The 12,655-nt window shown below is 41.4% G+C and overlaps 1 protein-coding gene across 1 annotated transcript in view; it reads left to right on the forward strand.

The window, feature by feature from the left end:
• The window catches only part of PKHD1 (PKHD1 ciliary IPT domain containing fibrocystin/polyductin), a 269,688-nt gene that overhangs the window by 141,919 nt on the left and 115,114 nt on the right, over positions 1-12,655 (forward strand). The window contains exons 47-48 of the mRNA XM_072857760.1: positions 10,931-11,108; positions 11,623-11,818. Of these exons, the coding sequence (XP_072713861.1) occupies positions 10,931-11,108; positions 11,623-11,818 (374 nt within the window). The remainder of the gene's footprint in view (positions 1-10,930; positions 11,109-11,622; positions 11,819-12,655) is intronic.

Below are 12,655 nucleotides of genomic sequence, written 5' to 3' on the forward strand. Positions count from 1 at the left end.
GAGCTTATTCAGCAACCAAAAATTACTGGAAAGATCACAGAATCATAGAATCACTTAGGTTGGAAAGGACCTTTAAGGTCATCGAGTCCAACCATTAACCTAGCACTGCCAAGTCCACCACTAAACCATGTCCCTAAGTGCCACATCTACATGTCTTTTAAGTACCTCCAGGGATGGTGACTCCACCACTTCCCTGGGCAGCCTGTTCCAATGCTTGACAACCCTTTCAGTGAAGACATTTTTCCTAATATCCAATTTAAACCTCCCCTGGTGCAACTTGAGGCCATTTCCTCTTGCCCTATGGCTTGTTACTTGGGAGAAGAGACCGACCCCCACCTCGCTACAACCTCCTTTCAGGTAGCTGTAGAGAGTGATAAGGCGGGTGAGCCAGATTTGGCGGGTGAGCCAGAAATTCAAGAGGAGTGAATTCAAATTGGGTTGAAGACATATAAACTTAGCTATTGTCCTCTAAAACATGTGTAGTCACCATGTAGACACTGGCAATGTGTCCCATTACAGCTGATGGAAACATGTGTCCTTGATTCAATTGCCCATGGAGAGATGTCTAGTGCCACTTAAAATGCCCTATGATATTTCCCTTGGCTTGTCACTCCGTGGCAGAAGGGCAAGGATCTCCTGGGGACACTGTCAGACCTGGTATCTCACGCCAAAGTTTTTGATTGCTTGGGACATTTTAAGAAGCACTAGATGCCTCTGTTTCTTTGGTCTTTCTCTTAGGGATTGGTCAGCTGAACTACCCTTTGGGCTTCTACTGACTGGACTTCTATCATGCTAGTGACTGTAATAGTCACCCAATGCATATTTAAGTATCAGTAGGCATTTAGGTGTCTCGTCTCAATCCTAAATTGAGTGATGATTTTCCTCTACCTGTCTTCTACACTGGTTTTAGGGAAAATAAGACTTATGCAAGCACAGGAAATGTGTGCGCATCTGTACATGAACATATATGCGTAAGTGTAGTCTGTCTCTCTTTTTGACTTATTTTTGAACACATTCCACTTTCAGCTGTTTGCACTGTTAAAGGCTCATAATGGTCCATGGCATGGTTTTGTCCCAGGACAGCTATCCTATGCCCAAGCAATTCATGGGTACAATTTAGAGGTCAACACAACCCAAGGAACTGTTTCCAGTAGGGCAGTTTAGATGTCCCCGTGCTGTTTTGGAGGCTGAAGGAGTTTGATCATATGGATATGGCCAGGCCATGGCAGCTAGCCTCAAGGCCAGAGGGCAAGCCACAGCACCAGTTAGCTTATGAGAAGAGATGTAGCCACAGGTCTATGTCCGAGCGCTTACACACTCTATGAGTGGATGAGACATGGTTTTGTTGGAGATCTGTCTATCTGTGTGAATATAACCATGTCTTACGATATAGGGTACATGTCCTCCTTGCTGGTATCACTTCACATGACCAGTAAGTCATGTCTACTATAAGTTTGCAACAGAATGCCACTTCTGGTTTTTTTTTTTGTTTTTTTTTTTTAATTTCTGGAGGGATAGAAAATGGTTTTGGAGAGTTCAGCCTCCTATTGGCACTGCCTCATATCCCACCTTTGTAATAACCCAGTACTGAGATAGAGCAAGTTGTTTTCCATCAGCTTTGATGGTCATACAGCTCCCAAGTGCTGTCCCAGCTCACTTCTGCTGCTGTCCGTGCCTTCCCAAGCTGGACTTGTTCCTGCCTTTGAGCAGCTGGCAGCTAAAGGGATCCACTGGAGAAATACTGCTCAGCCAAGTACTACCACCACTTCTGTTACCAAAGGAGGACACTTGTGAATTCCTGGCATAAAAAGAAAGGGAGTGGAAAAAGCTTTTAGTGATCTAAACACCACTCCTGCTTTTCTTCCCATGCTCTTCTTCCTTTCTCAGTGCCCTGATCAACATTTCACTTTCTTTCTGAGGTGCAAGCCTGAACCATTATCCATTTTCTGCTGTTTCAGGTTAGTAGTACACAGGCAGAAATAATAAAGTGCTCTGTCAGAGGTCTGTTAATAAATCTCATCTGTCTTATAATTCATGTTTTAGAAGAAGGGAGAAAAAAACCCCAACCATTCCCAAATAGGAAAAAAAAAAAAATCACTTGTTCCATTTAAGGGGAAAACTATAAGACTCTCAGCTACCTACAGGCTTTGCATGTGATTACTATTTCTCATAATGAAAACAAAAGTCTGAAATAAATTAAGAGTTGGGAGTCATTCTCATTTAACAAAAAGGGTACTGAGAAGAAGACAAAATACAACTGTGCTAGATGTCTTTCTGGACCAGTTAATCATGAGGTCTTAGGCAAAACAATTCCCTTTCTAGTCTGTGTTTACCTTGATTATATGGACTACCAGCTCTTTGGGTCGATGCTGTGCAGGTAGATGGAGCTTCTCACAACATTGCCTGGAGTTTGATTTGAGTCCTTTTGGATACTGCCACAATGTAAATGTTAATACTTCATGATAGCTAATGTATTCAATACACCTCATTCCTCCACACATCAAAAGGTGGTTAAGGAGGGAGTACAAACAGGAGTTCATCTGCATCATTGCTGTTGAACTCTGGTAAAGTTTGAACCCTGACCTAAACTTTGTCTTCCCCAGTAAATTGCTTAAGGGTTTTAGATTAGTCATATCAATGACTGGGCACTTCTCAATCAACCTGTTCTTTCAAGCAAGTCGTCTTTCTTTCCCTTCTTTATTCTTTGTCTTCACGACCTGGGAGTCAACTTTCATCAAAGATACTTGGCAGCCTGAGTAGCAGAGACCAGCTGTTAGCCTGTCCTCTCGAGGACTACGTACTTAACAAAGTAAACCGAGAGACTGAGAGCATCTCCTTGTTCTTCTCCCAGATCCTTTCTCCTGAGTAGCTCCTACCAGCCAAATCATCATCATGTTAAGTTAAAAGACTGTCAGCATGCAGCCAAGTAAAAACAGTGAGTCAGGGAGGCCTCAGTCACAGGGACAGTGCTCCAAAATGGACCTAGTAGAGGAACAGGGTGGGGAGTGAAAGGAGCTGAAGGGGATTAAGGATGAAAGTCAATTAATAAAATATCCACAGCATGACCAGAGGATGAGGGGGTGGGGCGAGAAGAAGAAAGAGTGAATTTTGTCCAGATGTATTTGAAGAGTGTTCACAATAAAAAGGGAATAGTTTAGGATTAATACAACAAAACATGACTAGGAGCAATTGGCAGAGGTTGAGCAGAGAGAAGAAAGATAGGTGGGTGACAGGAAGAATTTCCTAACAGTGCAGTCTCTTGGATTCATCTAATCTCAGTCAGAAGATGAAAGTACTGTTGCTTGGCTTTCTCCAGTTTCTGATGAGCAAAGATTTAAAAATTGCTCTGGAAGAAATCCTTCTGTTGTGGTCTACCACGCCTGGAGTATGTGGCCAGATCTGCAACTTGCTAGTTCCTAGTTGTACTTGCCACTCGTGGTAGGTCCCTGTAGTCAGTAAGACAAAGGTGCTATCAAAAGCAGGGGTGAAAAACAGATTACAAGCCTCTGAGCCCAAGCCTTAAGCACTGAACCCGCATTTGCTGATCATCAGGCCAAAGTGATAGCACAAGAGCATCCTCATTTTGGCATGAAGTCACACTGTACAAAGAGGTTTCAGGCAATAGCAGTAAAACAGTCTCATCTCTTGTGCTCAGTAGCGCTCTCTTGGTCTAGAGTGGTGCATTCTCTGTGCTCTTCAATAAAAAGCATGAGGGGCTTGAGTTGGTGGGTTTTTGCTTCCCCTGGGTTTCACGGATGGACTCCACCTCCAAAAATCTTAAAGACTGAGGCAAATAATGGATTTTTGAGAGGGGAGTCCTAGTATGGCAACTTCTATCCCAGCAACCTCAGGCTCATTCCCTAACCCGAAGGGTGACTGGCAAGGTTTGACCATGGCCATGTTATTAACCTGTATTAACCTACTTAGCCTCTAAAACATCAGTGAAGTTGCATCAGCGCCACTGTTTAGGAAAGATCCTCTGCCTGGGAGCTGTCTGGGATAGGGCTTGTTAGCACAAACTAAAAGCATGTATGGGACCATTTTAATTATTTAACAGTTACAATGTGGGCAATTGAATGCACGTGATTGACTCCGTATCTTTGTGCTGTTTAATTTACCAGAGTGCATGTAGTGTATTGGCACTTTTTTCCCCAAAAATATATGTTTGGAAAATGTTTTTATTGTTAGAGGAAAACCCCTAGGAACCCTTTTCTGTAGAGAAAACAAGTATCTTGAGCATTTCTTGACTCTCTGTCCTGAACTGCTTCACCCAACAACTTCCAGAGCAATGGGGATCCATTTCCAAGCTTGCATTGCTGTAACAAAAGTCTTCTTCATGAAGCCCAGTTGAAAGTTAAACTAATGGGTCACTTAAACATGCTTTAAAGAGGGTTTTTATGTCTTTTAAAAATGTAATTGAAGCTTATAAAAGTCTTTATAAATTTATATGTGAGAAAGTTATTGAGTAGTCTGAAGAACAGCTTATGCCATGGCACAGCACAGCATGGCTGCAGGCTAGATACGGCTGCTCCAAATGCCACCGCTACCCATATTATCATGAAAATATGAGTCTCTATTAATATTAAAACAAATTTTCATTAAAAAATTGTCGTAACATGATTAAGTGACTTTAAAAGTTTCTTCACATTATGCATAATTTTTACAAGAGGAGAGCATTAGAATAATCGGCAGCCAGGCAGCACCTTGCGGCAAAGGGGACTCCAAACACTTTGCGGCTCCACACACCAGAAGGAAGTTCGCCTCTTGTTCCCTTTCATTTGCTTTCCCCTCCTCACTGCAGAAACCTGGGACTTGCTCAGCACCAGTCTTGTAGTTCAAGCCTTTTATTGCTTCCCTTTTCTTAGTCTGCTGCAGAGGAAAAGATTAACTTTCTTCTTTATAGCCTTAATTCTTAAATCTGGTCTAATATCCTCTCCTGTAGTGCATGCATTCAGTTGCTGCAAACCCAGCCGCTGCTGATGGGTTAGTGTGAAAAGAATAGCATACCCCCTACCTCCATGTCTTTGAGTCTTGAAGAGAGTTCAAATGGTTACTCTAGTTTTGCTTTTCCTTTGATATTTACTTACTGTGGTGTCTTCAGCTGAACCCTCACCTGCTGTGAAACACCCTTGCCATCACACTTCTTCTCTCAATATGTTCATACTCAGTTGCTCTCTGGTCGTGTATCCTCCCTGCATACATGACTGTATTCACACACGGGGCAGCTGACACGCTCACTTAGCCTCATAACCCAGCCTTCTCAGGGCTCCCGTGACATAAAGTGGAAGGCAAATATTAAATCACTGTCTGTTGACTGTTCAGTTAACCAACACATCAGCTAAACTTCAGAGGTTTAACTCTTATTGTGCTATATTTCTGGCATCTGAGGCATGCCACTAAAGAAGCCAAGAGAAATTTGGTTCCCAGTGTAGGACCCTTTTCCATTTACCCTGCAGCCTGGGGTATTGTCAGCAAAGCCAGATCCTGCACAGGCTTATGAGTGTGCAAGAGATGTTTCCCCAGGCCTAGCCCCTCAGCTTGACCATTGTCTGGGATGTTTCTGGGTGCAGGGAGATATATTTAGCATTGAGGCAGCACTTTCTAGCCCTACACTTTCTTCGCATGCAAGGACAAGCTTGACAATCAGGTCAGATGCTTCTTGAGGGCTGGATAGATGCAAGCCAGATGTGCCAGCTGGGACTCACTGTCATAACCAACGTATTATTAGCCCTAAAATTGTATTAATTTGTAGAGGACCACAGGTGGGCAATGGAGGTGCAGTAAAATCATGCCCAGAGTATCTGCGTCCAGATTTTCAGATCCGCTTTGGATGCTTTAGAGGTCTGCCTAACATGGGATAAGTAGAGTGACAAAGTAGTCCTCTGCAGATCTTTGCTATGCTTACACTGCAGAGATGTTTGAACTGCTTGATTACCAGCCACTTTCCAGCTCAGAATTTGGATCTGATTTTATTTTTCCTTATATCAGCCTGTAAACTATAGGAGCTGGGGAACTGATTTAAGAACAGAGAGGAGTTAGGAAGCCAGGGGTAGCAAACTCAAAAGCTACTTTAAATGAAGCCGTTTTAGATTGTCAGTCACAACCCTCTCTGCTCCTGGGAGATCATCTCAATTCTTCTTTTACTTCAAATTCAGAAGGCCTATCTGATAGTGGCTAGTCAGGATCAGGGACAAAGATCTAGTTATTTTCAAAAAGACCTGTGCATGCAAAAACTTGATGATGGTAAGAGTTCATAATATAAGGCAGATTTGAATCATGTCTTTAGTCTCTCAACAAAGATACACAAATTTACTTAAAACAGCTGCAAATTCTTAATTCTTGGCAATTAAAATAAAATGAACTGGTTTTGGGCCCAGCATCAGACCTGTAAAGTGTTTGGTATGGTCATAATTTTGAATTAGCCTCCATTTGGCCAACAATAAATTGGACTGTTGATATAAACATTTGGTGTCCCACCTGAAGTTCAATGCTGTATTGTTTCCTGTTTTGGAGAGGGATAATAATAATGGATTATTACACAAATGTATCAAACAGAAAGCATTTAGAGCTAAACACAACATCTGCCTTCATACACAAAGACATAGACCCTTAGGATAAGTAAGTTAATGGTAAACATAAACAGGAGAGTTAATATTTGTTCTACTTGATGTTGTTGATTGGTTTAACAAATCCTTTGTGGCCCATCTATGTTGAGCAGTTCTGCACAATGCACTTGAGCTAAATTACATAACAGTTTATACAATCACAATTGGTAAATTGTTGCTCAGACTGTAAAGTCCTAACCAGTAATCCTGCCATATTTCTAAAGCAAATTGCTCCTTAATTGAAACCTGATTCAATATAAAAATACAGCCTTTTCAATGAGTCATCCTTTTTTTTCCCCTTACACTTTGTAAAGGCTTCCAGCAGTTTAAAGTGAGGGTTAATTTTGCATTAAGACCATTGCCTCCTAGTTTCTTTCAAATAAAGCCAGGGGAAGTTCAGGGGAAGGCTCTTTCCTCTGATAATGAAGCTCTCCATGTTAATGATGCATGCAGGCTCCCTTGGATCCTCTGAATTAGAAATACTCGTGTGTGTGCATGCTACTCTGCTTCATTAACATTAAGGAGAGGTAGATTGGTGGCTATTTAGGGCACAGTGAAATCGCTGGCTATTTAGGGCAAATGGAAATGGTGCTAATTGTGGCTGGTAATTCCATTAGTAGGGTACTTCCATTTTGGTGTCTGTTTGGCATATAGGTGAAAAAAAAAAGCACACTGACATCTTTGCAAGGGGAATGTACTCTCAGGCTTATTGTTGTCTTGTACCAGTTAACTTCTGTGCAGACCTGCAAAGTTTTTCAGGTTCCCCAAATTTTTGTTTTGGTGTTCTGGCACTGTATCAGGGGTAGGGTATGCGTTTGTGGGTGGCACCACCTCAAACAAGGTATGTAAAAGGCAAGGACACAGCATTCCAGGTCAAGGAAACCCAGGGATTTCAGGCCATAAGATATCTCCTGCTCCCTTTCCTTCCTGGGTCATGAACCAACTTCCAGGTGAAGGTCAGGGAATCTAGACTATCATGGTATGAAACCATGCAAAGCCTTCTTCCTCAGAAAGGCTTTCTGGCATTAAAAAAATGGTATTTTCATACCAAAGATTCTCCAGTGAAGGTTCCCTGTGTCTCTATCCCAAAGACTGAGAGCAATTAACTGAAAAAGAAAGCTGGTAGCATCTGAAGCAGTCAAAAGACTATCCTAACTTTGAAGTCTAGGGAGAAAGGACTTGCCTGTTATAAGTAGGCATACTGGGAAAGATGTATTTCACTTAACTGTAGCCATCTGGAAGTTAGCTGTCTAGTTTAAGATATTTTTGGGGGGTGCCTTTATAACCTCTTGTCAAGATTGGTGTCCAACAGAGTTGGATTCACACTTAATTCACTAGCTAGTGAATCTACATGGCTAGTGTGGAATTGCCACCTTACTTTCTGACAGACCAATCAGGTGATGTGTATCCCTCCTTATATCCCAGCAGGATTGCCTCTTCCAGCCTTTCTTCTCTGTCTTTAAAACTTCTTGGAAGTACTGGAGAGAAGTCCCTGAGAAAAGTGATTCAAGCTGTCTCATCAGACTTCTCCAGCGATGAGGAGTAAAATGAGTAAAGAGCAAAAATACATGGATTTACATTGTACAGAGGATGGGTCCGAGTCTCCATCACTTACTGTGGCATTGTGCACCTTTGTAACTCAATAAGGCAATTTTTGATGTGCAGGAGAGTTTAATGTTGCACCACATTATGTGTGGTGTGCTTCTGCTGCTAGAAATGTTTTCCCAAATACCTGTGCAGGTGCTGATAACTGTGACAATAATGTGCTTGTTGTCATTTACTTGCTTAATTAGCAGCCTAATATCCTGGTCCAGTTAATGCCTATAAGAGGAGGTTTATTAGTAGTACGAAAGCTGTTTAAGCCTTATAAACTCCTTCCAGTCAGTTTCATTGGTCTGCCAATATCTTCTGGTTGAGTGATTCTTTGCTGATTCACACTTCTCCTGTTTCCCACTGCTGTTTCTCAGCTGAATGTTTCTGGGTAACCAGAAAGTCCTTTGCCAAAGTTACAGCCACCAGAATAACAAAAAACCCCAGAACTAATTTTAAAAGAGAAAAAAAATCTGCAGGCAACCCACGTCCAAGATGACTGCTGTAGTTATTATGTATTGTCTCCAAAGCAGAAAGGGGAAAAACAACCAAAAATTGTAAATACAAACTGGATGACGTGAGTTTTAGCACTGTCTATCTTGGGTAAGCAAGCCATATCCAGTCTGGAGGGTTGGGTAACCTTCTGAGATGTCTAGTTGTAGGGTAATAGTCCAATATTTAGAAATACCATTTTAGATATGCTTAAAATAGGGTTTTGGGTTTTTTTAAGCTTAGTGTCAGCTCACATGCCAAAACTGACTGAGTGGACTAAAGGTGAAACTGCCAACTTGCCTTGATCCTGCAGCAGCACTTGATTACTGTATAAATCTGCTGCATTCATCTTTATGGCAGAATCATAGCTCGAGGGTACCTTGGCAAACCAGCAAGGCTTCTCTTCAGCTGAGAAGGAGATCTGCAGTCCTGGGACGTGTATCCCTAGCAATTCGCCATGCATAATGTGAAGAATGCAAGAAGCAGGAAAAAACTTCTTAGTTGCAGTTGTGCATCTGCAACCTCAGTTTTCTTACAATCATGCCTAGTGTTGGCAGGGCCAGGGATGGGAGATGCGGGTGGTGATGTGGTAAGACCCTTGCTAGAATTTTGGATACTTCCATCAGAGCTCCTCCTGTATCTTTAGTGGCATTAGCCAACCCTGCATGAATTCCTTTGCAAGCCAGCTGGATGGGGAATAATCTCTGCCAGTTGCTACAGAGAGGAGTGCCACAAAGAGATGCATCAAAGTCTCAGACAAGCTTAGGCAGTCTGTGCATGTGTGTGCAGTAAGGGGACAGGGAGGAGATTCCTAAGCTAGGATTTATTCTTCCTGGGTTTTGATACCAAAATGCAATTTCTAATGTAGAAGTCTTGTCACCCAAATTCATTCAGGTCATGGAGAAACATCAGCTCCAGAGAACATTTTAGCTCACCTTACATCTGACATCCTCTGGAGGAGCTTGATGCTCCTTTTTGCCTCTAGAAGGAGAGGAGACCTTCCCAGTCTCGTTCCAGATGTGAAGCAGTAACACAGTGTAGCTAATTGGAGCATAGTTTCAGCCATGGTTTCCATCAGTTTCAACGGCTGTTGTAGGAATGCAAGATGCTGAGGACTGGAGGTAAGATCTTTGTTTTGAAGAAGCAGCTTATGATCAGGTGTCCCTGATCAATCAGACATGAAGAGACAATAGAAGTTCAATAACTGACCATCGGAAGGGTTAGCTGCATTTCAGCATTATCTTTTCCTTCATGTAGTTCGTTGCCTTCAACAAAGCAGCTCCTGAAAGCAGGGTATTCTGTGTCTCTAGACTTTACCTTACACAGCCTTCCATCTTGGGCAAACTGACAATCACAGCAGTAAGAGGTTATTCTGGCCAGATGCCCAAATAATCAAGATAAGTTTAGCATAATTTGAAAAAGTTCTATGTGCAGGAAAAAGACAGAGCCTGCCCCTGGGGAGGAAGTCAAGGTGGGTGGTTATACCCGTCCCAGCTTCACTGTGTTATCTCCTATTTTTAGTAGAGAAAGAGCTCCAGAGGCCTTAAATCTAAAGGGTTTATGCCCACTTATGATATAATTACTACTGTTGATCTGTTCAGTGAGGTTTTTTTCTCTGACTAGATTGGACAGAAATTAGGAGTGCAAAGTTCTAGTGAAAAAGGGGTTTGAGTTCTCATTTGGACACTCAGAAGAACTGCTGTACTAAATGTTCACCCATTTTGTGAAGGCTTTCATCAGTCTGCAGCAGCCCCAGCTTTGTACTGCATGCTGACCTGGGCACAGAGCTGCTTTTTGAATGACACAGGATTTTTGCACCTTCAGCCTCAATGAAACTTTTGACCGCTCAAATGTGAGTGAGTAATCAGAAAATTCTTATCAAATTTCAAGAAGATTAAGATCCTAAAAGTTGAACCTGAGGCTCATTAGTCTGGTGGATAGGGAAATACTTTGACAGTGTAGGAGTTGGTACCCTGGCTGTTGCCATTGCTCTGCTTTGGCACAAGCTTTGCTCCTCTGTGCCTTTATTCCTCCACCCTTTTGTCACTCTTTCTCTCTTTCTCTTTTTACGACACTTCAGGCAGAGATTGTTTCTTACCGTATTTGTAAAGAACTACACAAATGAAGTCACATTGTGAGAGAAAGCCAGCATATACTACTGTAATTCAAATAAAAACACAACTGTAAAGGTTGCAAAATGACAGAGTTCAGTGAAAAAATGTGATTATATTTTTTTCCTCCAGAAAAGAGGCTCCAGACATTCCCTATAATTTAACTGTGACTGACAGCAGGAATAAGACAACCACAGTCAATTATGTCCCTGATACTTTATCAAACCTGTATGGCTGGATGGTTCTCCTCTTGGATAAAGAGACTTATGTGTTGACATTTGACAACCCTTTGGTCAGCAAACAGCTCCAGGTAACATAGGAATTTTTTATAATTTCAAAATTATATTTGGAAGAGATAATCATGATTTTATCTTTCTGGGCAAGCAGAGAAAGGAAAAAAAGTGTTAAGTGCACTGAGAAAATATCTATATATTTATAGGCAGGGCTTAGATATTATGACCTAGTCCCTGAAGCTCTCAGTAGTAACTTGGAGCACGAAGATGATTTTGGACGTCTTAGATGAAAGTTCAGTGTGGTGCTTAGGAATCAACAAAATTTGTACTACCTTAAGACATACTGAAGCATGATTTTCAGAAGACATCGTTCCTCTGCACCTTTTAAAGGTGATGAGGGGAGTTGATTTTGTATGCTTTCACCATCACCTTCTGCTTAATTTTACATCTCTCTTCCATGTTTCCAATACACATTTTGCAAAAGAATATGTTGCCTGTGAGGAGCACCATCCTCTTCATCCCTTTATACTGCACTCCATGGAGCTTTAATCACAGACACAGGCATGTTTATTTTGGTTCCCTCTTCCCTAGTATTCAGTGACATTTAGCAGCTTCACGACTGCGAATTACTTGCTGGTGGAACACAAGGATCTTCCTGCCCATCCTGAGGTTGTGGTGTCCTGTGGGACAAGGACTGGACAGCCACTCCAATCGCTGCCTTCATATGGACATCATAAGAACTGTGACTGGTATCTTGACAGCAGACTGAGGAAGCTAACCTATTTAGGTAAGTGCAATACAAGGGACGTAATGTACCTTTATGTTCAAGAATGGTGACAAGAGCTGATGTCTTTTTAATTTAAACCCCCAAACTACATAAGGCCTTAGACACAAGGCCATCTTTCAATGGCCTTTCAGTAAGTGAGAGGTCCTTCAAAAAGATCAATCAAATAGGTAAATGCATGCAAATCAGGTCCATCTCTATCTGATCTATCTGATGCCTGATCTATCAACAGAAGGAATGTATCATAAATAGTGGGTGATGTGACATCAGTTGAATTTGAATTGGTGTTTTGGAGACGAAAAGGCATTAAATTCCGCTAATGATCTCTGTTGTCAGCTGGTCCCATATCACATGTATCATTAATAAATCATGTGCAATCTATCTAGGCTGAGCCCACTGAAGGCAATAGGATTACCGGGCAAGAATTTTTCTTATGACTGTAAACTTTCAAAGATGTCATAGACCTCTACATTTGAGTATGTTGGCTTTGTACACTAGATCACGAAGTGTGGTGGTCATTTTCTTAAGAAATTCAGATATTTGCTGATATTTATTCAAGTTTCTTTTATTCTTTTAAATTTGGGACATTTTCTGCAATTTCCATTCTCAAACAAATTATTTTATAAGGGTCTAAGTTCTATATGTAAAAGGCAAAGTAATGATTGTCACCATTATTAATAAAAGCAGAACCAGGAATCACAAAAACATTTCAGTGTCTTTGAAAACCATAGTTTATCCTTTATGACTGTCATACAGGGAAGCTAAAGTATAAAGATGCTGATTTTCACAGTAACAGAAAATTTTGTCACTGATCTAATCTGTTAGTTTTAATGAATTTTT

This window comes from Ciconia boyciana, chromosome 3 (assembly GCF_034638445.1).
Source record: "Ciconia boyciana chromosome 3, ASM3463844v1, whole genome shotgun sequence".
Classification (NCBI taxonomy): Eukaryota; Metazoa; Chordata; class Aves; order Ciconiiformes; family Ciconiidae; genus Ciconia; species Ciconia boyciana.